A 27161-nucleotide genomic window follows, 5' to 3' on the forward strand; every position below is an offset into this window, starting at 1 on the left:
TTGTTTGTTAAAAACTCACTGCGTACGATCTTTCTTAATCTATTTATATTGTGGAAGTAAAATATACGTGAATCGTGTTGTGAAAACTCGTAAGCATTTAACTACAACGGATGTCTGGAATGCACCTCGCTATCTCATTATAGAGAAAGCAATTTTGCAAGCGTTCTGCTACGTAGCAAAATGAAATTTGCTTGATGCATTGTTTCGATCTAAGTAAAGGCTCAGTAGAGTTTAAATTTGTTCGGAGTACCTCTTCAATTTCTATACAACAATTGAAATTTCAGTAACGGATCAGCGATACCAGACTTCCCTTTTACTCCACGCAGGAGGACAGCAGGATTTGAAATATTCGATACACCCTCGTCGCAGACGAGAGGGAAACGCGTTCCAGTACGCGCTCCCCCCGCCGGTACTTTCTCCAGTCGCCAAACCACCCCATCCGTCGCTCGAATTACGAGCACGACGGTAAATCAATCGCGAGACGGCTAAAACGCTCGCGAGAAACCCTCTTTCTCCCTTGTTCCGCGACAGGGTAGAGGATATACCTACGCCCGCTCGAAAACTCGTACGACCGAGATTAACTTCTCCGCCACGGCGGAAGAATTCGATGGAGGGACGGGCGAGGGGCGGAGAAAAAATTGCGCCGCGTATCCCCGGAAAACCGCTGTGTATCGCGGCATTATGCAAATAATTATTCCGCCGACACCGGGTATCCTTTCAGCGGCTTCAGGAACAAATATTTGCTCCACTTACCGGGGCCCGCCCCCGTTCACCCCCGTCGTGAGTCCGACTGTTTTATTCGGATCGTCGGCGAATGCGAGGAATTTACATTTTAATTGCGACGCTGGAGGAGGAAGAAGAAACGTCGGATCCGTTATTCCTCGCCCTCGAAAAATGGATAAAACGCGCACCCCCGTCGCGGCGATAGGGGTCACGGTCGAACAGAAATCATTTCGGAATACCTTTCGAGAAGATCCATCTCATATCTATTTTAAAATGACAGATACTCTTGGAAAATTAAAAAGTGTGTTCAACACGTTTGCGGACGTAAATGCTTCTAGGATTCATTATCATTGTGATGCAAAATGACACGAATGTTGTAACATTCAAGTTTATAAGTCATTTTATCCGGAATTTAATTCTATATAGCATCTTCTATTTATAATCACAATTTGGATATTAAGATTATTCAAAAATACACCTGTCTATTTCTACTGCTCATTAAAATTTCTACCGTCCGCAAACGTGTTAAGAGACGTTTCCGTGCCAAGCGGCGCGATTGCGTTTCTCCGTTACACTACCTAAAACTGTCAGCTTCGAGTTCGTTTTCCTCTGAACAATTTATTTTTGACTTTCTCTATTATTTACTTCAAAACAGAAATGGATCGATGGTATTTAGAATTCTTCTACATAAAAATAGAACAGCGTCATTCAGTTTCCGAGCAGAAGCGAAAGAAGCGCGATAGACTCGGCACTTTTCGAGCGGATCTTGTTAAAGATTCGTTGCACTGAAACGGTTCAAACGCCCACTCTGAGAAAATTAGAAAGAGCGTTTAAGAGACGCTTCTTCTCCGTCGAGATCCCTCTTCCCTTCGCCGTGGCCATCTATCAACCATTCTCCCTTTTTTGCGAATCGAGCTTCGTTATTATTTTCCCGAGGGCTCCGCGCAACAGCGACATGGCCAGCCGCTGCGAGATTTACGAGCGCGTAAATTAGCCGAACCGGAGTTTCCGCGGCGTCGTCCCTTCGGAAGACTTTCTACCCTTTCGCGCTCGCGCGCCGCGGGGGTGGAAAAGAAAGCAACGAACGAGGACCACCGCGGCAAGGTTAAACTCTCTGCCCCTTCCATTCTGTTTCCTCTTCGCCTCCCGTGCCGCGCGGCACTCTTCGAGCGCCTTGTTCTCCGAGAACGAGGCAATTTGTCCTTCGACAAATTAATTTCTTAAAATATGTAGCCTGCCCGTTGCTGCAGGCAGCTTTATTGCGCGAATGCTTTACGATGGCTGTACCTTTCCTTTTTCTCCAGCGACGCGCCGTTCCCCCCGCTGACAGCCTCTTCATTTCGCGTGTCGCCCCCACCCCTCTTGTCCAGCCGTTCCTCTCTTTACACCGGATACCGTAATTAAAAGTTCTCTCGGCCCCCCGGCCGCGCTCGCGTACGCGCGCGGACCACGGGAACGGATTCCGATCGCCGGTACGCTGCAGTCGCGGGATTATTGGATGCCCCGAGCAACTGTGGAGCGATGTGCAGAGTATTTGGGAGAAATAATCGGTAGACTGATCGAGTTCGGACGATCAAACCTATCGATGAGGAATTCGTATCGGAGATTTTCTTGATTTCCGCAGAAATTTGACGGGTAGACATTGAACGGTTGATTTATTAGTATTTGGAAGAATTTGGGGTATTCTATGGGAGAGAATGGTTTGGAATTATTCAATATTGAGAAAACTGTCGAACGTTCTGGTGAACGAGTTTTAAATTATGTCGAAGAGAAGAAACGGGAGTTGAAAGTTCCTCGGTGCATCGATGCATGGAAATGCAGATACTTCTTTGCATTTGTAATTATTGTTGAGAAGTTTCTGCGTGGAGCACCTGTACCCTGTGTTCTATATATATACATATACGTTTTTCGAAAATATACAGTTTCTTTTATGGATGTATAGTGTCTTAAGATATACAGTCTGTTAAGATTATACTATCTTAAGTACATAGTGTCGTATAGTCTCTCCGCGAAGGAGAAGACCCAAGGAACAGAAACGGTCGTAATAGCTACTTATTATTTTTATATTCCCATAAATCAACGACGCGCCACCGGTTTATTCTTTCGGGAAACGGAGCCTAGGTCCGTTCGCTACACACGAAAGTAAGACTCCTTTATCTTTTCGAATACTGTTAACGATAAAGCGATTTTATAGTCCCACTTATGAAATAAATCACGAAGGCAAGGGGTTAATAAAAACACACGACAAAAACAACAAGAGTTATTCGCGAGTCGGAAAACGGGGAAAAAGCAGAGTGGACGATCTCGATATCTAAAGCCCAGTTAATTGCACGCACTTCGATACACGATCTCGTGCCAACAATCGAGGCTTTACCGTATAATCGTTCAACGGAGATTTCCTGGATCTACCAATGGTTCTCTTTTTGTCGCGATCGCCGACATCGGCCTAGAAAACCAGTCTTACGTAAAAATACAATAAAGCGGCGCGCGGAATGCGAGACAAGTCATCCGAGCAATCGAAGATATCCGTCGCGGACACCGTTAACGATCTCGCTAGCGAGTCTCGTTACCGATCGCGAAAGAAACGCTCGCAATTCCTCGACCCAGTATCGTACTTTCTAGGGATGAGTTAATCGAAACGTTGGAACGTCGAAGCATCGGATCCTCCTGACAACTTAAAATGTTCCACATTTCTTCAATTCGGAACTCTCAAAATTCAAAGAAAAGAAGATAATCGATACCTTTATCAATCACGCTAGTGTTCTCCAACAGGAATCCAAATTAAATGTTTTTGTACATTATTACATTCTCCTTATTTTAGTATAGTCAACAAAAGATTATAGAAAAATACTTTAATTCTTCAATCACTACATTCCTCTTACTAAATAAAGTCAGCACCTCTTCAAAAGTTCAACGTTACGAAGTTCTAAATTCGAGTTTCGAGGGTTTTGAATTGATCCATAATGTATCCGATGCCTGATCCAAATTAGCTCCGGATCGACCGAAAATCGCATGAACAGAACGGGCCGCGCGAAAGAAACGGAGAAAGCTCGGTCAACTTCGCGATCGTGAAGTCGCATCGGCAACGGTACCTACGCTCGGCCCACACGGAGCAGCGGCTGCACACAGGCTCGTATGCAACTGGGTCGCTCGGAAATACGCAGACACCGCGGTGACGTTAGCCGATCCTCCTTTAACGAGCCGCGATTCACCGAGATCACCTCGGCAAACGAGCCGATTATTTCGCTCGTCTTTCCTCTCGCTTGCTCGCCGCAAAACGGCGAATCGTGTCGGCGCACGTCCGCGCCGGAGGACAGCCGAACAAGCTCTCCCATATACTCCGCGATTTATTCGACGAATTGTCACGACCAATCGGAAATGATATATGTAACGATACGTCGCGCGAGGAATCTCGTGAATTTATGCTCGGCTCCGCGCGAACAATGTCCGAGAGGAACGATCGTTTTCTCACGAGGACTCGGAGCGGGTTTACGAATCGAATTTATTCGACGTACAATCTCCGGAGCAATTTTCGAATTGCGATCCGGACGCATGGACTTTCTAAAATATTAGAACAGCTTTCGCTTAATCCAGGAAATATAAAACTGTTGGGTCGTCCCATGAATGCATCTTCTTTATATTTCTTCTATTCTAAATAATTAAGATAAACAAAACTGGTTTAACCTAACATATGTTCCTCTTCATGGTCTATAGATTAGATACGTATGCACTATAATTAGAATTAAACAAATGTCGTTTACCTTAATTCTTTAGTATAAAAGAAACATAGGTAAACCGCATTATTTGTGGTATGACCAATATAGGTCTCGTATTCTCTTGAACCAACGATCGTTTACAAAAAAAAACACACACACGTTCCGTTTCATCTTGTCGAAACCTTCAAAGCAACTCGTAAGCAAATAAATAAATCAACTTCCTCCTCATCGAGTTACTATTCGATTTCGTTTCCCAGAGCCGACCTACGGAGAACACGTCCGACCGGTGGCTTGAAATTCGAACCGTACGGACTCTGAATAAAGCCTTTGATCGAAACGAAGCGCGACGTTTCTTCCTTCTCTCCCGCGCGAGTCAGCGAAGTAACCCGTACACAACGATGTAACAGCGAAACAGAAACAACTCCGCGACAGCGGACTATTCTACTGTACCCCGGGGCGAAGTCGGTGCCTCGGTAATTGGCAGGAGAAGGGGACTAGCTCGTGACAATTATCGAGGCGGACACCTCGACATGCGCAACGGAGGGCATATCGTTCTTCGGCCGGGACCAGCGGAAATTCGCAGCGAGAGGGTATAAAGGATCGACGGAGTCTCAGATCGCAGCGAAGTCGAAAACGTCCAGGGGTAGAGAGTTTGATCGACGTTTCCATTGACGATAAAGGGAGACGGCGGGACGCGTCCATTGATGTCACGTGCGTGCACAGTAGTTTCTTTCTGCGTCGATCTCCGGCGCGGTGATAAAAGGATTCCGTAAAGACCGGTCGAAACAGCGATCTCCATTGACGTCGACCTCCTACGGGGCTGATACTCGTCTCTCGTGTCTCCTCTCTCTTCGCCTGGTCCCGCGGCGAACCGGCTAGAGACGATAGCGTACACGCCGCGCGGACACAGCGGACAGGCAGAACGATACCGCGTTTATTTCTGCCGTCGCGTCGCGTTATTTATGTCGGCCGATAGCGCTGCGAACGGAATCCTGCGATCCGGATGCTCGCGAGATCGCCGCTGATAGAAATTAATTAATCGCCCACGAGACGCGACGATTACACTGCACGCGGACTGGACGGGTACGGATTCTCGTGGATTCTTTCGCTTCGGTGTACACGTGGGAGATCGATGATGGATGCTGATAGATGGAGCTTCTTGAACGCCGAAGTATCTGTGGGAATCTTGGAAGAAGCGCTGACCGAGGTTATTACGAAATTTCGAAATTGTTAAAACATGGAAGGTTTTCGCCAAAGTGATAGAATATTCTACTGTAACTCAACGCTGAATTTGCATTTGTTTAGTTGTACTGGTCCTAAAAAATAGGCGTTTACGCACAATGAATTAACAGTTTGTGGAACGGTCATTTCGTAGAGCTTCACTCATCCAAATAGACAGATATTGTTTTCAAATAATGTTCATGAAATTCAGTGCCCACGAATCTAACGTCGACCTCGAAGAAGCGCATCGCCTACCACCGAACAACAGACTCCTCCCCCTCCAAGAAAGGTCTCTCGACCCGCAAAACTGTTTGGAACAGTTTTATACGGTGACACGGTGACCTGTCCTCCTTTCGGAGTCAGGATCATCGAGTCGGCCGGGGGAATGATTTCACGCGGCGCAGCCTCGCGTTCGCGCGGCGAACGAGAGGAAGAGAGATCGCGCAAAAAACGCTCGCAACACACGCTTTTCGGGTCTGGCCGTCTCTCGCGCGCGAGAGCGAGTCTGCGATACCGAGCGCGGAGAGGGCATTGGCCCCGCGGTGCAATGGTGCAGTGTGCAATCGAGGTGGGAGGGACGAAGAGAGACAGAGAGATGGAGAGAGAAAGAGAGGCGGAGAGAGGAAGAGAGAGAAAGAGAGCCAGAGAGAAAGAGAGTAGGAAAGAGAAGGAGAGCGAAGCGAAAGAGGACACGCGGCGAGACGCGCACCGCTCGCGCATCTGCGCGAACGTTCGCGCCGTCTGCGAGCCGATCCGCGAACGGAACCTTGAAGCGTGGATTGCGTGTGGGTCGACTCGCGGCGAGGAGACGGCCGCCGAAGGTTCCAGGGGAAACGACAATCCGCTCCGATTGTGTTCGCGGCGATACCGTCGCCGACGATAAGAAAAACTGAACCAGAACCAGCTGGTTCGATACGGGATGATTCCGAACCCTCTCCTTGCTGGAAACTCCTGTAGAGATCGAGTTGTGCTTCGATTAGGAAGAAGTTCTGGCATGAGTACTGGTTTAACCTGGGATCAGGGATGTTCTTGTGAGTCGCTTCTGCTCGTAGCTGTAGGTAATGATGGTGGAGGTAATAGAGAAATTGAATGGGTAATAGCAAATGATGAGGGTTTAGGAATAATGCGGAGCTACATGAGAGTGAAATTAAGATTTTCGTTTGATGGAATTGAAGTCTGAGATACTAAGGTAATATGGGAGATGGAATCGCGGAAATGTTTATGTATTGTACTGATGAATAGCCGAATGTAATTGAAGATTGTTATAGTATGATTGGAGAAATTTCATTTCCTGTATCATTCTTAATTAGATACCGATGTTCATAAATATAATCTACTGGTTCACAGATTCGCTAGTCAGGCTTGCAAGATGGTTTTCAACGCCTTCTAATGATCTATTAGCGGAGTGATTTGTATTCTGCTTATTGCTGTCCAAACCAGATGACGCTCAAATATTTTACCGCGCGAATTTCCCGCGAACACCGTCCGGCGACAGCACGCCCGCAATCGTGTCTGTCTGGAAACATAAATTTCGCGGCAAGCTTCGCGAAAAAACGCACAATTTTCCGGGAACGCGGGCCGCAAGTATAATAAAATGGTTCGCCGATGGGATCGCGAGTGGCTGGATGCCACGTGAACAGCGCGTGGAGAGAGACTCGCCCTCCCGGTGCAACGACGAGGATGGAAACTCGCCGTTCATGAAATATACAACAGACGGCTCTCGAACGAGCGACTTCGGACTGGCTCTCGAGTAATCGACTGGTCCAGCACGCTGCAAAAGGACACCGGGAGCCAACGGCACCCGGTCAACCAGGCTGCCTACTTCATCTGCATCCTTTTCTCCCGATTGAAGCTATATTTCTCGAAATATCTGTAGTATAGCTTCAATCAATCGAATTTCCACGTGATCTCACGAACTGAATGTGTTTGACTGGTCTTCAGGTTCGATATTCCGGAAATCTAACACTTAACCATATATAATCCTTTCAGTAGCAAATTCCTTCAACCTTGAAAAGACTAAAATAATTCTTAATATCAATCCTGGGAGTTTTCATAAACAACAATAGGTTCTTAATAGTCGGAGAACATGCTAGAAATTATGTGCCAATCTTGTATTCTTTCAATAATTAAATCCTGTACAACTTTTCAATCCTAGATACCTTAGTTTCGTTTTACCGATATGACATTTGCGGTTGGTGAGTATACACGTCATCTTAAAACTTGAAATGATACTAATTCTTTAACATGTAATTCTTCTTTGTTTTGCTTTGGGTTTTCATTAAAGTATACCCTAGGTGCATTCGTTCTACGTTTGACGAGTACACGCTTCGTCTTTTTATATTATTGCACGCAAAATGAGAGATATTTGAAACTAAATTCCACAGTTAACAGGTCGATATATCCCAAACAATTTACTCTAGAATCCATGCCCTTCCAATCCTCACAAGCTAAGCCATCTATAGCATCCGATGATGAGGTCAATAAAACGCTAAAAGTCGCTGCCACGTCAAGCATCGTAGCGGGTCCACGAAAAACACATCGTCTTCCAGAAGAACAGCATCATCCGAGGGCGCAAGAAGCGGCCAGCGTCTTCCCACGAAGAAAGAACCGCCCCGTTCTTGCGTGAACGCGCGAAAAACTCGTCTGGCGTACTCTCCCTGCCTCGCGGGGCGGTTTCTTGCTAGGCTGGCTTTCTCACGCGTGCTTTCAGTTTCACCGGCAAATTTATTCGGTGGCGAAGGGGACGCACACGCGGCGCGCACGCCGCGGGACCACTCCCTTTCGAGCGAGTCGAAAGAAACGCGTCGCGCGTCGGACCGAGCGATTCCCGCCGGAAAGTGGACACCCTTCGCGCGAGCGCGTGATCGCGCCGAATAAGGACTAACGGGACGGCCCGGCTCAGCTCGGCCCGGCCCGGTTTCTCGCGATCGATCTGGAAAAATAATCCTCGTGTGCCCGTTTCGCCGATCGACGCCGTCCTCGAGCTGGTTTCTCCTTCTCCGGATCGAAACGCGGCGAGCATCCGGCTGCGACGCGCGTTACAAACGCTCCGATTGGAATTCAATCGATTACCAGCGCCTAGTTCATTCTGGGATACTTGATCGAGAACGATCTCTGATAACGCGGTACGCTGGTAATTCGAAATTACAGTAGAACGATATAGCGTTGCTGGACTCAGCGGATCGCTAGCGGATCGATTAACTTTTCTTATGAGATTTCGATTAGGCGTGAGGGATGTTACTACTGCCAGTCGATTGGTAAATGAGTTTAACGAAAAGCTTCACGCGGATTTTATGGACTATTGTACGATGGACTATTTATATACACTGTTATAGCGGTTTCGGATAGAGATGTTCTGTTTCTGTTGATGTAGAAGATCATCCATACGATTAGAGGGGAATAAATTGGAACTGTTAGTACCCTTTGTTCCATGGAAGAGGATTGGTGTAATGCTTCGAACGCCGGAGGAAAATTTCGGCCGTAGACGGCTTAGTGGGCGAGAGTAGGATTCGTTGGTGATGCTCGACCCTGAAGACGCGATGTTTGTAAGCAGCATCCATTATTAGAACGCCGATACGAGCGGCTACTACGCTTCATAAATATAAATTCGAATGTATAATCGATGAAAGCGAACGCCTACCAAGCGATGCTAGCTGCATGATAAATGCAACCGCGAGCGAGACCCGCGGAGGGTCATCGTCATCGTCATCGGCCGGCGTCGACGCGGGAAACCCAGATGAATCCTGATTCGGTGCACGGCGCGGTACGCGAGTTCTCGGATCCCATCGTATCGTGGAATCGTTAAGCGACTCGGCGATCGTTTAGCGATCGTGGGGAGCGTTAATGAATCGCCTGAACCGCTCGTTTTAATGGAAACCATTGGCAACTGGGAAAGAAGCAGCAGGGAACTGATAATAAATTTGATGCGCCGGATTGCAGGTCTTCTGGAAACACAGTGAACGCTTTCTAACGAGTTTTACACGAAAAACTTTCTACCAGCTTTCTAGCCGACCGAGAAACTGTCAGTTAGAACACTGATCAATCATCTATCATTACTCCCTAATTAATCGGACGGGAAACGTCGATGCTGTTTTAAGTGACTTCGTTATGTATGAGCTGTCTGTTTCATGTGTTTACATCACTCGCAAGGCAAACAGTTTCGTGTCTACATTGAACTTGAAAATCTAGTTCAAGAGTTATATATGTCTGCTGAATTGGAATTTGAATTCAGATCTGGTTTGAGTTAATGTTCAGTCTAGTGCTAACTAACGTGTGTTTTAGCCTAGATTAGGTCAAGTTGCAGATTAATTTAACTGTGGGTAAGCTTATTTCACAGAAGATTTCCTACATGATCTCAATCTTCAATATCCAAAGTATCGAATTTCCTGTTGAAAAAATCACTGCCACTATGGACGACAGCACCCAACTGAAGAACGCTGTGCAGGACGAGGCAGCTCCTTTCAGCTTCTCTAGGAATATCTCTTCAATGTATGCCCAGGGAATTATAACGATCCATCTCGAGCAATTAATCTAGTACGAGCATTTTAATGCATTAGCTTTAATCCTGCATACCCTAAAAATTCCTTAAACTGTACTTAACAATCCTCCGAACGATCAAAGAACCTGAAAATCTGAATCCCAAAGAATCAATCAAAACCTAATCTCAAAGATTAACAATTCTTACAACAAAACTCATAGTAAAAACTAAAACCATTCCAATTCAATTCAGGACACTAAGAATTAAGAGGATCAGCTGCCAGGTAACCAGCCCCAAGGCAAAAGGTTAAGATACACAGGCACGCGGAAGTCAGGGGCAGTCAAGCTATCGGCGGTTTCAAGATTATGAGTCCTCAATACGAAGAAAAGGTCCGGAGTGACCGGAGACAGACACACGTCACGAAAAACGACACTGCAAAGGTACTTCCGACTCAGCTGTAACAATAATTTTCACCAGTAAAATATTGCTAACGTCGTGATCCACCTTCAACAGCGAGCACCGCGCTAGTTGCTCTCGTTCGACTCCCCAGGCGTTTCTCCGAACAGTTCGTCAACAGGACGTCTGGCAGCGAGGAACGTTCTCGTTGGCAGAGAACGCCAGCTAGCTGGCCATATTAGGTAGCCAGCGGTATCGACGGCCAGCCGCAAATCGCTGGTAAACGAGCGCAGCGCTCGAAGGGAAGGTTGTCGCGCGGCGGCCTAGCGACAACCTGATCGATCAGCTCGGCGGAGGCGACGCAAGAGATCACTTGGACCACCGCGAAGATCACCATCTGCAGCAGGGAGTCCATGTCGACGCCGGTCTGCTCGAAGATCGTCTCCCCGTAGATGATCGCGTTGATCCCACTGAACTGCTGCGCTAACATCAAGCCGAACGTAACCACCATCGTCCTCAGCGCGGGTTTCTTCGGGAACAACGCGCGGGTTTCTTCAGGAACGACGCGATCTTCACCTCCTGGCCTTTGCTTTCCTCCACTTGCTCCTGAACAGGACACAGCCGGTTCTTCAAGGGAGTTTGTCCGAGGAAAGAGGACTTTTTAACTGACTCTGCAAGCTTCAATCTTGGGATCGATGTCGTAGTCGGGAAGAACCGCATCGACCTCCTTTCTGGTGCGACGTCGTTCTTCGACAAGTAGTACAACGAGCTCTCTTAGGTATGAAGAACATTAACACCGCGAAAATTACAGGTACGACTCAGCACAGTGCTGATATTATCGCGAGGTCCTTAGCGTAGCCGAAAGTGTACGCACACGGGATGCCGATCGCGAACAGCAGTTGGAAGACATCTAGGGTTCTTAGGGTATCAGTTCAAGGAATATTGAGAACGCTGAACTTGCCGCAGCTAGTTGTTAGCCTTAGATTCAACTACTTTGTCTATGACAATTCGGCGTTGATAATTTCTTAGAAACAAAGGGAAATCCTCATTCGCTTTAAAGCGCAGCAACTAATAATAGGGCAACAATATCTAGTTCAAACTCAAAAGAACTGATATTTGTTTTAGTTAACTTCCGTTTCAGATCTTCCTTAAGTGTCTGACACGAAGCCGTACGTTAGAAGGTTCATAATGACCCCCATTCACAGCACGATCATCGTTATCTTATTCATAAGTGTTGAATTAGGATGTTATCATTAGGATTTGCCACGAACTTGTTTCTCCGAGATCTCTACTGAGCACATAGGCGCTGGTCGCCAGCTTGCCAATGATCATCACGAACGGTACCATGTGATCGCAGACGCGATCGGGATCTAGCTTATCGCGAACCCCGGCCCAGCGACGTCATCGTCCACTTTCGGCCGATTTTATTGATCAAGCAAGGCACTAGGAGAACGCCCAATGCAGCGCCAAGTGGGAACACCGACACTATCACGTATGTAGGAAAGGGTTACTCGTGATCGCTCTTCAAGAGTTCGACGCAAGGAGCGCTACAACTGATCCCGTATCCCATGGAAAAGCCACCCATGCAGGCTGCAATTTTTTTATTCGCTAAGTGAAAGGTAGCTCGAGTGGAGGATGATTGATGATACTCCACGAGGTTCTGAATGTACCGGCGTATTTGCTGTACACGTTACGCGTGGCGATTATTTTTACAAACCTTTATAGTTAAGTTTCAGAAGTGAATTGTCTGGTTGTCCCTAATAGACTTGTACTAAAGGTTGGAGTGTTTGTAATGGTACATTCTGTAGAACTGACCTAAGGCTGGGGATAGAGAATTGGAGGCAAGCCTCGGCGAGAAGATGATGTAAAAAGACAAAACCTGCTGATGCACTGACGTACTGTGGAAGCCTCTCCCTGAGGAGCTTCTTGAAGTCCTCCAGCTGGACTTACGCCATGTTTTACGACTCGTCGAATCGAACCTCCATTCGCGACTATTTCCGACGATTCCGGTTGAAACAAGGACACTTCAAACAAGACACTAGCCTTCGAATATCCGGATATAAGTTCACGTCAGCGTTTTATAACACTGGATGCAATGAGCTACCTAGAGCTTGCCAACTTCAAGAATCAATACTAACGGATAGTGTAGATTACAACTAAATTATATAATACATAAAACAATTTATATACCAAAAATGATGTGTATACCGTCTCAAATACCCGATTCATATACGAACATCTCCATCTTTCAAGAACCAGAAGAATTGTAATAGAAAACTAGAATTCAGTAAACCAAACATCTGAAGTCTCGAGCAAGATAGGATCCAAACCTAGTTGAAAAATTCACTTTCTCCAGCAAACTCTTTTTGTCAATACTTCCACAGGAAAAGTTCTGGATCTCGAACGAATAAGAGAGAATCTGTCTGCAGGTAAGATATTCCAATGTGTCGATCATCAGGCGGAATCCCTGATCTAGAGAATTAGGATAACCACGGTGGAACAGGAGTCGACGGGATCAAACGAGGCGACTCTAAGCGCGACGAAAGAAAACGATCGTCGAACCCGACACATTTTCGCGCTCCAATAAACCGGAGCCGGGTCTCGGCTAAGGCTCCGTCCTCAAGGGCGATACCTGCGGCGGCGAGAGCGTACCCCGGCGACGAGGTAATAGGGATAAGGTCCCTTCCTCACGCCCGGTTACTTCGGCTAACGACATTCAAATTCCATTAGGGCAGCGCGATGTGCGGCTGACAACTTTCGGATTACAGATCGGCTGCACTCTCCCGCACTCCTTCTACCCTTCACCGCGTTTCTCTGTCTTCGGTTTCAGCGAGAGAGAGCCCTTGTCGAGATAATGGCGGAGAGAAAAAAAAGAGGGGGAGCAACACACGCGAAGCGCCGCGCCGCTCGTGGAAACGATTAAATCGGCGAGGTGTTCGACCGATCGCATCTACATTTTAAATGTCCCGACGTCGATGCCGTGACCATCTCGAAGATCGATCGAGCCTCGATATCTAGATCTTCGAGACAAGCTCGGTGGTTAAGTTATATTGCAGTCGTGGAATTCATATTTCTGGGCCGACGATGAAGACGCGAATTCGATGCGATTGTTACAGGTACGGAGGTACAATACGGAATGGTCCATGAAATTTTGAACGTCGGAACTATCGGATCAGAGTTGAAACGTTTTAAATTAATTCCCATTGAACCACCGACGAAAGGAATGCGTTTCAATTGAAGATTTCGTTTTCAAAGATTGGCAGAAATGAGGATCTGCGTAGAGGTATACGCTCGGTGCAGGGATAAAAGATGCATTTCCAAGTGGCAGGTTGATACTAAATTTAGCGCTGGAATTATAATTCGCCGTAGCCGAAGACATTCGGGTCGTTTGAATAAGAAAATAAGATGTTCATTTGCCGGTAATAAAAGTGAATCATATAATCCGGCATCAGCTCCTGAGGATCGGTCGTTAGGTTTAATATAAGAGGATGGTAGCAGATGCTTCTTGCGTCTATTCATTCTATACGTAGGATTCGATACGTCGGGGAAGGATAGAAGCGCTTCTTCTCCCGACGAATCGAAGAAACGATAAAGTATATGGAGAGACGATCAAGGCCCGCTCCGATCCGGCTTTCCGATACTCCCTTGACGAGGATCGTCCGCGGAGGGAGAGCTACAGATGGCCGATAACGATACATAAGCGGACTATATATATACGCGAGTCGTGATCGAGCGTGTCGTTATGCGGCGAGGAAAGAGGATGCACTGTCTTCGAATGAAATCCCCCATGCCACCACGGGAACGATAAGGCGAGCACCCGTGCAATCTCGCCGCTGAAAAAGAAACGTCGCCGCGTAACTGAGCAGCGTATTGTTCACCCCACGGCGAACGAATCTAGTGAGCTGCGAGCTGCGAGCTGCTTACCAGAAAGCTGGCTGCTCGACTTTTTTCGGGACCACCTGCGATTTATTCTAGTTTTTTGTAATGCTGCATTCGATCTACGTTAACATCTGTTAGATATTAGATACTTTGGGGATTAAGTACTTTGAAACTTAGATACTACGGGGTTTAAGTATCTTCGAGGTTAGGTATCTTTAAGATTGGGCATGTTGTAAATTATGGATTTTGGAGATTTACTATTTTGGAGATTTGATACTCTGAAAATTTGGTATTTTGGAAACCAGATATTCTTACAAAGGTCATTAATCCTCTTGATAAGAATATTCTATAAAAATTATACACAGAATTTAATATAATCTGCAAAAACAGTACGTTATGAATCGAAGAAAGTAAATTATCTAACATCCTGAAGACGTAGACTTCCTTCCCAAGTCCCAGAGGGGAACGAATATTTTGTAATTCCGATCTCGAAGGTGATTTCTAACGCAGGTAGCGATGGCGAATCGCACCTCGAGTAATCGAAACCGAGGAAGCACGCGAGATGCGGCAATGGCGACGCATCGCGTGCGGCCGGTCGCCCCATTCTCGCCTCTCGAACGCGTCGTTTTCATTCGCGTCGCGTCGCCGGCCGACCCGTGTGTCTCTGTTCACCCTCTCCCTTCTCCCTTTCCGACCCCGTTCCCCGTCTACCGTCGGCGAACAACCGTATTTGCATATAAATATAAGTAAAAAGTGTATTTGCATTTAAATGTCCGTCGCGGGACCGGGGTTCCTCGTGTTCCTCGAGTTCGCGGCAGGAAAGTTCGACGACATTCGATCGAAAGTTCGCCCGTGGAAGGCGACAGCTAACGACCAGAGACAAATGAAGACCTCGGGTGAAGGGGGAATCGAGAAATCGCCCTTCGAGGTCCCACACCGTCACCGTTCCTCTCTTAAGAACAGGATCGCTTCATTTCTGGCCTCCGTTAACTAGCGATATCTCAGCAAGTACCGCGGCACCGACCGGTCGAACGCAAATTTCGTCGCGAAATCTTCCCTGCGACTGAAACCAGTTTCCCCAGTGTCCCGTTAATTAGTGGTTACCCGCTGTCGGCTGCACGCTGACGCAAAAATATTACCGTTTCATGTGAATCCGGCTAGGTAAATTTCCTCTCGAAATCTATGTATTCCAAAAAACGGCACGTGCGACACAGAGATCGGTAATCCTGGCAAACAATAACTTGTGTAAAGCTGTCGGACCTTATCTCCGGAGAGAAAAGACAAGCGAGCGTACAAATATTGGATCAACATGGAAAGTATAAAAAGAAGGATACCTTGGATAGATTTCATATTATAAAAGAAAGCAGATTCGAAACGAGCTGTGATAGAACGAAGGATCGACTATGTCTCGCTACATTTTTACTGTTCTACTTTTCTGTGTGGTCGCTGCTGTAGCTAGTAAGTAATTTTGTTTCATCTTTGAACGTGTTCGATGAACCTTGGTTTAAGTTTGGTATGAAAGATAAAAGTTTAAAAACCTGAGAATTTCGTTATCTCACATCTCTATAAAATTGTAAATTACTGTAGTAAACATTCAAAGCTATACCTACGAACTAGTTCAAACTATATCGTGATGTTTTCAATGATTATTTTATGATAAGCCAGTGTATTTTTCAACTTTATTTCTTTAATACGAAGAAACTCAGATTCGATATAAAGAATAAGCACTTGCCAAAACGTTATATTCTTAACACTTTCATTCCAGTTGCACACGACCACGACAGTCGCAGTAGTGAAGATCGCAGTAGGGAGAAGCACAGTGGAGAGAAGCACAGTGGAAAGAAGCACAGTGGAGAGAATCACAGTAGGGGTAGTCACGATAGTGACGACAGTAGGGGTAGTCACGATAGTGACGACAGTAACAGCTCGGAGGAAATTCGGAGGTGTCCGCGGAACGAAGAATGGACGCTTTGTGGAAAACTATGCGAGCCGACCTGCCAACAGCCGAATCCAACGAACTGTCCGCGTATCGTGAGTACTCGATAAGGCGTAGCTAATTTTACAGCATCTATCTAGACCTACTTCGAAATTTCGTTTTCATGGTATCATTGCCTTTGTTGCAGGCGTGTACTAATTCCACCGCCGCGTGCCGTTGCAAACCAAATTACGTTAGAGCAGGAAAACGCTGCGTCAAGCCCAACGAATGCAAAACATGCCGGCGCAAGTGATCGTTAAGCAGCAATGCACAATGGTTACTTCCTCCTCTCATTACACGCATGAACCTATATAATATACTTAAGGCGAATAAATAGTTTATAGAAGCATAAAACCGTTGGCTGTTCTTCATTCCCGATCGCAGCGATTGAAACCATCCCAATCCTTTAGATCCAGCGTTACATCATTGCCGTTGTTTACCCTTTCAAGGCTCATCAAATAGAACTTACGTGCAAATATTATTAGCAATTACCAGGGCTAAAACACGTATTCCTTCGAATTGAATCAAATTTTTAAGGCTGATCTAAGCATTCTGGTTCAGAAGAGTAGTTTCAATAGTATAATGCCTCGGGGCTAGAAATCATTAAGCAACTTACATAACCGTCGACGCAGACAGATAAACCGTGTTAACAGAAGAAAAATGAACGTTCAAGTGCTCTTTCACAAGGAATGCTAATTTCCTTAAAATCATTTGCACAGCTTTCGCATTAATCATTCGAATTATCTGGAAACGAACGATATCGCGAGCGAAGAAACAGATATCGTAGCCATTTCCGCGAAAACCAGAAGTATAAATACCGAGGAGGCAAAAATTTCTCACGATACAGGCTGAGTCTATTCGCACTGTGCATGGGAATTGAGAAAATTCATCATGTTTCGAAATACTTTAATTTTGATGCTGATTACAGCTATCGTCGTCATCGGTGAGTCTTTGCTAATTATATTACACAATTTCTTATCTCATTAATGCTTAATTGCATCTTTCACTTCCTATATCTTAATTTTGTGTGATCCAAACATTCAATTTTCTCGAGTGTATCAACGAAAATGCTCAAAATGAGAACGATTCAATTAAATTGGATAATTATTACAGCCAAGAAACACACCACACCCAAACCCCCGAAGGAATGCCCGAAGAACGAAGTATGGTCGTGGTGCGGCCACGTTTGCGAGCCTACTTGCGGTATCCTCCAACCTGGCTGGACGGTGTGCCCGAATTTCGTAAGTCTACGAAAGAGGGATTACCGTGCTCGAGACTAAGCGAGCTTCCGGAACTCTTGAAATTTTAATTAAACTTTAACCATTGTCTGTTTAAACCGTTCCCACGACGCGGCTGCGAATTTGTTTCAGACGTGCACGGACAAAACTGGCGACTGCAGGTGCTGCCCAGGTTTAGTTCGAGACGAGAATAATGTATGCATCGAGCTCGAGAATTGCAAGAATCGTCAATAGAAGTACCATCGACGTTCAACGATTTGTCCATCAAAAATAATATAAATTGTTCTCAAGTACTTTATCCTATTCGATTATTGGCAATATAAAATGAATGTTAGAACGTGACAGATTATTGGCACACTGTTCCATAATTCACGAAAAACTTTCCACGAGCTGTTTGCACAGCTTTTGCATTAATCATTTCGCGCGAGAGAAGATTCTACGATAGCTATCTCGGCAAGCGAGCGCACGCCGCGGCGACCATTTGCATAAAGACGCGAGTATAAAACCGTGTCGCGGGAATGTTCGCTGTCATCGTTTCCCGAAGTCAATAACAGCGGCAGAAATCAGAAAATTCGCTATGTTTCGCCGCGTCGTTGTCCTGGCGCTTTGCATTTTCCTCCTCGCTGCTGTTTGTAAGTTTCAATTGTCTTTTAAGATCTTTCGTTTGATGAATTTAACGTTGCTAAATAAATAGCGACCAAGGATGCGAAGAATTCGAAGGAGTGCTCTAAGAATGAAGTGTGGTCGTGGTGCGGAAGAAGGTGCGAGCCGACTTGCAAAGTTCCAATACCCACTGAGGAAACCTGTCCCGAGCTTGTGAGTATCGATAAATGGGACTTAATATACAATTTAAGTACGTGAAATTGAATCATAGAAGATGAAGAATAAAAGTAATAATGTAAATTTAATATTAGTAATTATATATTCTTTCAATATCTTGTATGGAAGATAATGTAAAGAAATGAAACCTTCGTTGCAGACATGCAGTCCTCTAAAGGCAGCCTGCAGATGCAAAGAGGGTTACGTGAGGAACGAGCAGAAAGCCTGTATTCAGCTCACTAAATGTAAAAAGTGAAGATTAACAGTCACTAATTCAGTTTCTAGAAGTAATTGCAGCCATGAATCACAAGAAATCCAAAATGAAATAGATTCCTTAAAAAAAAAAGATGCATAATTTAGTACGCCTTAACGTAGAATCTAAGAAGACATTATTATCCTCATTCAGATTTGAATTGGAGATAACTGTAAGGCGGGTTCTTAAGAAATAAATGTGATCTAGTGGCAAAACCAATTACTTTCTACTGCAACTGACTTCTATCCCTTATATATCAAGCGTCCGAAGCAATATACTTCAACTAATCGCGACACAAAATGCGATACGCTTCGCACGGGGTCACAGGAAACGAGTTCTACTACAAACTCGTGCACAGATACCAATCAGCATTCTACAAAACCGGACTTCATTCTCACCGCAGCAACTTCCACGAAGAGAATTCTAAATGAAAGCTCGAGAGCGTGACTCCCACACACGGGAGAGCAACTCGAATCCACGCTTCTTCCGGCGGGCGTTGAATCGTTCGGCGAATTTCAAAATGGGGACAGCGCGCAACAATACCTCGATAGAAGGAAGTCGATTTCGCTGGTTCAGACAGCTTCTTCGATCGGAGCGACACAAGACGATCCGAATCTCTCATCGATCTTTGTATACTTCACCAGACAGTTCCATTCGGAACGGAATACGCGTCTGCGGAGATTTTATCGCGGCAAATGCAAAGAGCCTCCTGTGAGGAACCTGGAACGCGATAGACGTGTGAAATTGGTTTTTGAAAATTGATTTGGTCTGAATATTCAACGTATATATACGTGCAACGTGTTTTCCATGAAAATATTCTAGATCAAAGATATAAAGCTTCCAACTTGAATACTTTGATTCTCGCCATTTCGGGCCAAATCTGTTACCAATTAAATTTGATTCATGAACTTATCAGTTCTATACATCAAATGTTGCAAGCTTGATCCACAGAATATCTTATCAGACATCTGATATCAGCACTCGATCACCTAAACAAACACAAAAATCGATTCGAATCCAGCGAAAATTGATAAAATCCCAAGGACCTCAGATCAAAGCCAAAAACCATAATCAGCTCACGGACACTCGGTAACACTGCATCGTTGCAATCAACGACCAACCGAAGATGGGATTGTATAAATCAAACGTACAGCCGCAGCTTCAAAGACCTCGCTACCCAAACCAAATGAAACGAGCCTTAATAATCATAAATCCGCCTCGATAATTCAGCGGCCCAAAGAAAGCCAAAGCACAAAGGAATGCCAAGAGCGAAATTGCCCGTGGAGGCGAAGTTTCCCATGCGGCGAGAAGAAATGCCGCATGAAAACCGACACGGCGTTCGTGTCCGCGGCGCGATGGTTAACTAAACTTTTGGTCCGTTTATAGTAGCCATCGGTTTCGAAACGGAACGACGAAGGATGGGGGACGAGGCTGAAAGAAGCGGAGAAACGTGCGCTCGGAGTCGTGGCGGCCGGGGCTGAAGAAGGCTGGAGCAGGCCTCGAAACAGCCTTACATAATCCCCGTCGACTGAGTGGCTTTGCTACCTTGAAGCCGGTCGTTGCCGCTGCGTCCCCTGCAATCGCTGCGCGCCGTGCCGCGCCGCACCGCGTATGCATCGAACGTTCTTTACAGCCGACTGGCAGTCAAGACGCGCGGACGGGGAACCGAGGAGACAACGGGACGGGATAGATTTCAGTATCAACGTGGGAATGTGCCTGCGCCGGTATCGATCCTCATACCGGCGACAATAAATTGTTGATTCGCGTTCGTGACTCGCCGGCCGGCCCCGGCCGTCGTTACGGAGACGGTACACGTCGATCGTTCGTCGGACGCTTTGCGTATTATTATTACTATTCCTGTCCTGTGGACTCGCGCGCGAACCTTCCCACTAACGAGGCAATTCCTGCGCGACGGAATGCTTAACGATCGCCACTGGTCGTTCTTCTCATTTTCTTTCTCGAACGGGCCCACCCTGGTTCTTTATGCTTCTAAATTTAACTTATCGACTTGATTACTTTTGTGACTCTTTCTAGAAGGGTTGAGTTAGCTGTGCTTCGTGAACGACGAGAAGATTCTGTGCTGGAGCAAGGACGATTATGAGAGTTTAGTGAGTGAGGTTTGAATTGATCGAATCTGTTTGGAGATATTTGAATTATCGTCAGTCTGGCTTGATATCGAAACGAGGATTTACGAAGGGAATCTTTGCTTCTCGCTAAATGAATGATTTTTCTAAGGGATATCCTTAACGCTAGAACTGAGCTGTCGACTTATTTTATCTGAAATTATAACAGCGCGTTTATTTGTTTAGTGATTCCTTGTGACGACGTGTCCTTTTAATAATTGCGAAAGAAAATACGTGACGCGGGTAATTTTGATGCATTTAGTTTGTCCTAATGTTAGGTATTCTGAACCCTAAATCATTTTTCGGGAGAGATTTCCTCGTGTCAAATTTGTCCGCGAGAAAGTTCCGACGCACTGAATTGTTTCCCGGAATCCGATCGAAACGTCGAGACGACCTAATTCCAGGGGGACGTGACCAAGGACCGAGCGGCCCGGTCCACCCCCACGCAATCGATTCTAACGAGAGAGGCTTAGGTCGGCCGATCAACCTCGTATAAATCACGGCTCCCTCTCCCAACGGGGCGTTAAGGCGAACGGGAATGGTGTTTCCGATAAAAGTCACGGCTCGGGAGTTCCTACCTTGGCACTGGCAGAACGTTACCAAACTTCGGGACATTGTTTTTCCCCGGGCCGATATCGCTGTGCCCGCCATTTCCACGCGAATTATGGAAATTGCTTGGCAGACTCACCTGTAACAGAAAGGAAAGTTTGATTAGTATAATTCAATTCAGCTGAACTCTCGAGAATCGCCAGCTTTTGTTACCCTCGTTACTCTCTTTCATTATAAACGAGTTAACCGATTTGCATCGTACAAGGGAAAGGAGAATGTTGAGATATTCGTAATTACAGTTTCTTTTCCTCTTTATTATATTTTATTGGAGTGTAGAGGTAAGTGGTTCGTAATATAAAATTATAATAACACGGCAAGTACTAAAAATAATTTGTTACTAATCAACAAGAGTCACGAGTGTCCAGTTTTTGCTGAAAACCTCCTCACGAGTTGTTACAAGGTCTCGTAATCTTTACGACCACGAAAACTAATGATCAACAAGAGGACGTGTGTATCGTAGAGCGCGCGCTGCTAAATAAAACATGAGTCCAATTACAAGATACATAATTAAAGAAGAATGTGGTATTCCTGCTTAGAGAAAATTAAATGACCCGCGCGGCGATCAACCTGTTAACAAACGTAAAATATAGGAAACGGAATAGTTCGTTTTAGTTTCGAGTTCTTGGGACTCTGAACGCAAGAAATTAGTTCCTGGATATTTATTGTCGCAGAACAATGCGGAATTTGTGTTCGAAGGAAGATCCGCAGTGAACGATAACAGCCGCTGTAATCCCGATGATTTACTAAATGTTAGTCACCAAAAAGCACCGTTGCTCGTGTCATATCGCGGGAAATTGAGCAATTCCGCTCTCCCCGTTCGATAAACCCGGCAGTTCCCGCTCAAAGCGAGGGAATGGGGGATACACGAAAGAAACCGTAAGCGGCATGATATATTTCGCGATTGCGGCGCGTCCTACGCAGGAAACGCCGAGATTCAAGCGACGTAAAGGACCCCACACACGAAGAAACATATTGCGGGGCATGTATCAATTGCTACGTTTTATGAAACCTGCATCAGCGTCATGTTACCTGAACACAGTAAATCCAGTTCTTCTTGGATTTACATTCATCATACACTCTATTGTTCTCAGAAAAAAGTGCATTCGCACAGTTCACAGTAAACAGATCTCCAAAAACGACCAACACTTTTGTACCGCGCGAAAATGATTACAACACGCAATCCAATCGATGTCGAATGAAACTGTTTAACAGCGTAACCAAATAAAACTGTAACGCGAGAGCTGTTATACCAAACGATTAACAATCTCCTCCATCTACTCCGGTAACGAAAAAAATCAGTGACATAAGGTTCTAACGTGTTAACGCTCCAGCCCAGTAAGAAACCGTGGCCGCGGCTAAGCGCGCGCGGTATATCGTGCGTGAAGGAGTGCCGTCGAGAAAAAACTGCAAAGCAGAACGCGACACGGGGACCGATACACGCGGCTAATGGTAATAACAACGCGCCGTTAGGGCAGGGAACAACGGCGCGGCGTTGATTTACTTTTCACGCTCGAGCTGGCCACGGATCGCCTACGAGCGGAACGTTTCCTCGGGACCGATCGCGCGTGAACGATATCTCGCGCGCGACCCGTCCGGGAATCTAGACGCACACGCTCGACCGGGCCCGGTTGCGTGCGCAGCAAGCGTCGATCGTGAATTACGCGGGCCCGGCCGCGCGCGCACGCGCGCGATTCGGCCCATTCTTCACGCTCCGTTTCGGAGAACGCGTCCCCGCCCGCCTTTTATCGGGCCGCGGCATAATTGGCAATTTCGATCCATTTGTCACGCGGGCCGACAGCTCGCGGCGCGTTCGCGCCTCGCCTGTCTCGCCGAGCTGCCTTGCAAACGAGCTGCGTGTCCCATAAATTGTCCCGGAAATTCTTTCAGCCGGTGCGCAGAGTCTCGCGTTTCTTACCTACGCGCTGGAAGACCGGATTTTGTCATCCGAGCGGCGAGAATTAACGGGAGATCCCGATGATCGAGAGCGATCGATGAATATCGGGACAGGATTTGTTGGTGCAGGCGTTACGCCGTTAATAGACGCGTTTTGCCATGCTTAACAGGCGCGGAGTAGTCATTACACTCGACTCGGTCGAGCCTTTGGCGCTGTTTTATTTGAAGATGCCTTATCTTACTCGTTCTTAGGGACAGCTGTTTCGATAACAGGTAACACGCGCGGAGTAGCTGGTTGCCTATTCAGCAGACACTGCCGTGTTATGCTTCTTCCGCGTTACGGTGCAAAGAGGGAGAAAGTTTCCCCCTGGAAAATGTTTTAATATACAAATTCGATATACGAATTCTATCCTTGTCCATTGTTTTCGATAGTATGATAGACCGAGGTTGAACCGCAATTCAGTGTTAAAATAGTCTGAAATGTTATGGAAGGAAGGTATGGAAAAGACCCATGCCTTAGATGCTGGAACGAATGTGGAAGTTTACGAATGGTATATATACAAAGCGTGGAGGACAGAGCAGTAGAGAAAGGCTCATAGATCTGCGTCGACTTCTAGTGGCAGAACACATGAAGCTGCAGCCACAGTGCGAACAAATGCATTATGAATAACTGAGAAATATTTAATCTATTTGAGAGCAGACCGAGACCTGACCCACAGCGTGTATCGGTCTTAATGAAACCATGGGTGATATTCGAGTGGAATTTAAACGTCCCCGGAACGGAAGCGTCTTTCTTGCGGCGAATTCCAGGCGGAACCTATATTAAGCACCGAGGATCGCCGCTCGAGAAAGCAGAAAGAAAGAAAATGGAGAAAGTCGAGGCAAAAAGGAAACGAAGGCGACCGGACGACCGATGCAAAAGTCGAAGACGCGTCCCCCTGCCGGTTCCCGTGGCGGAAGGAGGCCGATCGGGGCCGCTGGAACGGTCCGGACCGGTTTATTTCGCGGCGATCCTTCGTATTCCTCGATCGCCGATCCCGTCCGTCACCGTAAAATTGATTTACGGACGTCGTCATCGATGCCGCGATCGGTTTGCTCGTTTTGCGACGCGTCGCCGTCGTTAGGACTAGTTGCCGAGCGTTTTCAAACCCTTCCGGCGCGCAGTAATTCACTGATCCGCGGATGGCGAGCCGGTCTCCGAGGCACCGACGCTACCTCGTCCTTTTAATTGGTGTTCCGGCGATTTTTCTGCGTGACCGTTTCTAAGAACAGTCTACCGAGACGCGCAACTCGGTAGAGGGAAGAATGGACATTCTTGGAAGAAAATTTTTATCGCGACGGACGTCGAAGCTTTCCGTGCGGTTCTCTCTAGCCGATAAAGCAAGAACGGTTATTCGCTCCGATGACACCACGCGCTGATGACTTCTTTCGACAAAGACGTTAATTGCGAATGCGTTATCTTCAAGCGAGGAACTCTTTTTCACGGCCGCTCGTGATGAAACACTTGCGACGCAGATCTCTCGGACTTCGCTTCGATACTTGAACGAGAGATCGACACTAAACGAACACACACTTTGCACACATCTGTTTCTACAGTAACCAGCCGAATAGCGGATTACAAAAGAAAAATTAGCGAGTTATATTTTTCGTTGTGGAAATAGAAATAGAAGGAAAGGCAACAACGAAAAATTGATTAATCGGACAGTATGGGAATTGATATAGTTAAATGGATGAAACAAAACGCAGAATTTTCAATCAAATTTAGAAATCGGTCGTGGGAGAGTTTAGTGTTAAATTAAACTTGGATTTAAGAATTGTATTGTTCGTAGAAATTTAATTGGAGATGAAGTGATTAGGATTCGAAGGCAATAGGAATATACCGTATTCCGATGAAGGGTCGATTATTTGCGCAGTCGATACACTGATAAGGTTCGCCCGAAATAGAACGCGGACCGAGCTATGTTGTACAAACACCTGTGGCGGCTATAAAACCCGGGATAGTCGATATCGCGAACAAAAGTGGAATAGTGGATCGATGAACATATAACCGGACCCCGATCATGTCTCGATATTTCGTCTTCTTGTTGCTGATCTCTTTGATAGTCGATTCGTGTGAGTGTTTCTGTTCTGGCAGTTTTTTGTCTAATATATTGAGATATTGAAATTGATACGAGAAGTAGCGTCGTTGGCGAATTCAGCGATATTGAATAGAATTGTAATTTTTTTTCACGTGAACAGCAGTGACATCAGAGACGAAGTCTGCAGACAGAAAAGGAGACAGCACTTTCGATTATCAGGAAGAAGATACTACAAAAGAAACTAAATTGGAGGAACATGGTTCTGAGGAACAAAATCCTAAGAAGATGAATTCCACAGAAGCAATAGAAGATAGTTCTCAAGGAAATCATTTGGAGCCGTTTCATTCTCATCATTTTGATGATCATAATTGCCCTGTGAACGAAGTGTGGGCCAAATGTGGAAGAGTTTGCGAGCAAACCTGTCGAAGACGCGGAATCTGCTTAGTGAAGGTATTTATATATAGAACTTTCGACTTTGAAATACTGGCGTACATGAAGAATATGTTCGATTTTCGTTCTAGTTGTGTAGCAACGATTGGTCCGGTTGTCGGTGCAAACCAGGATTACTTAGGAATGGAAAAGGACAATGTGTCCTACATAAATATTGCAAAAAGTGTAAGAAGCCGAAACACAGATCAAACGTATGATTATATATTTCTGTATTCACTTAGAAATTTAATGTACCAATAATATATCTATTAAGTAATGTGAAAACCTTTCTACTTTCCTGTGCTTCCACTTGGAAAACTTTTGTCGAGCGACAAGCACAACGCAAAGAGAACGAGAAGACATGACCCGATTGGAAGTTCCGTCGCCACTATGCAGCGCGACCGCCTATTTCCATCACTTATGTTACTTGTCCACTAATTTGTCCACTAATTATCGAAACTATACAAAATACTCTTCCCTTGCGCAGTAATTTTTATTAGAAGTAACAAGTCGCGATAAGTTATCGCTGTGCGGTGATATCGACGCAATTTTCAATAGTAAAAAAACAATTTTCGACAACTTTACTACATTCCATATCTGCAACAATCATTTACATTGAAAAGTGAAGACTATAAATTTTAATTCTCAAGTATCCAACAAAGATGCATTTCCTACGAACGCAAAAGAACTGAGATGTAGACGATGCAAGGATTTTAATTTACGGACGTAAGTCAGAAGTGAAGTAATACAAATCAGTGTGTGAATCCTGCAAATCATTGGCGGCAAGTAATATGTCATTTAATCCATAGTTTAATATGATATAGGGAAAATAGAATATATGAAGTTTGACACATGAAGGAATAAATTTGTGATAAAAATGTAATTCTTTGCAAACACGTGTTATTTAATGCGGTGAGTCAAGCGTTCGTGCTGAACTTTCTGATTAAAGATCGTAAATAAACTGGTCGTTCATATATGCTTCACTAATTAATGAACTGCTCATTTTCATTTCTATAAATTACAACTTCTACATCGTAAATGATGCAAAAACTAATAACTCACAATAATATCACACAAGAAATCGAAAAAATCCGCCGATCTAAAAAGATTCACCAAAAAATTTATAATACCGCAATTAAAACCATTCAAATGATTTCGACACTGTAAATCATATTCGTTGGGTAGCAATAAATTCTTACCCGTGTTTCACAGCGTTCTATATAGCAACAATGCAAAAAAAAAACAAGGAAAATACTCAAGAAGGACAAAATGATTTGCATGGTTTCACCGTAAATAATGAAAGTGTCATATTTTTTTAATCTATTCAAAGAT

The 27161-nt window shown here is 45.5% G+C and overlaps 4 protein-coding genes, 1 long non-coding RNA gene and 1 pseudogene across 7 annotated transcripts in view; 3 read left to right on the plus strand and 3 right to left on the minus strand.

The window, feature by feature from the left end:
• The window catches only part of LOC143175222 (uncharacterized), a 32295-nt gene extending 5979 nt beyond the window's left edge, over positions 1-26316 (minus strand). Inside the window, exons 1-2 of the long non-coding RNA XR_012999977.1 lie at positions 26116-26316; positions 21399-21508 (exon numbers count right to left, since the gene is read on the minus strand). This is a non-coding gene — a long non-coding RNA (uncharacterized LOC143175222). The remainder of the gene's footprint in view (positions 1-21398; positions 21509-26115) is intronic.
• Positions 1-27161, minus strand: part of LOC116432319 (headcase) — a 204951-nt gene that overhangs the window by 90703 nt on the left and 87087 nt on the right. The gene's annotated exons all lie outside the window — the stretch shown is intronic.
• LOC143175224 (facilitated trehalose transporter Tret1-like) lies at positions 8504-12778 on the minus strand (annotated as a pseudogene).
• LOC116432321 (venom serine protease inhibitor-like) lies at positions 17174-17974 on the plus strand. The gene is made up of 3 exons (XM_031988997.2): positions 17174-17330; positions 17501-17628; positions 17758-17974. The coding sequence occupies exons 1-3, from the start codon at positions 17279-17281 to the stop codon at positions 17857-17859; spliced, it is 282 nt and encodes a 93-aa protein (XP_031844857.1). The 5' UTR covers positions 17174-17278; the 3' UTR covers positions 17860-17974.
• Positions 18139-19423, plus strand: LOC116432322 (chymotrypsin inhibitor-like). Its single transcript, XM_031988998.2, has 3 exons — positions 18139-18257; positions 18320-18441; positions 18605-19423. Exons 1-3 carry the CDS (start codon positions 18203-18205, stop codon positions 18698-18700), a joined length of 273 nt encoding a protein of 90 aa, XP_031844858.1. The 5' UTR covers positions 18139-18202; the 3' UTR covers positions 18701-19423.
• On the plus strand, positions 24745-26190 carry LOC116432320 (uncharacterized). 2 transcript variants are annotated; one of them, XM_031988994.2, is made up of 3 exons: positions 24745-25434; positions 25561-25850; positions 25922-26190. In XM_031988994.2, exons 1-3 carry the CDS (start codon positions 25383-25385, stop codon positions 26045-26047), a joined length of 468 nt encoding a protein of 155 aa, XP_031844854.2. In that variant the 5' UTR covers positions 24745-25382; the 3' UTR covers positions 26048-26190. The 2 variants fall into 2 exon arrangements, with proteins under 2 accessions (XP_031844854.2, XP_031844855.2); XM_031988995.2 differs by having other exon boundaries at positions 25564-25850.

This window comes from Nomia melanderi, chromosome 13 (genome assembly GCF_051020985.1).
Source record: "Nomia melanderi isolate GNS246 chromosome 13, iyNomMela1, whole genome shotgun sequence".
NCBI lineage: Eukaryota > Metazoa > Arthropoda > Insecta > Hymenoptera > Halictidae > Nomia > Nomia melanderi.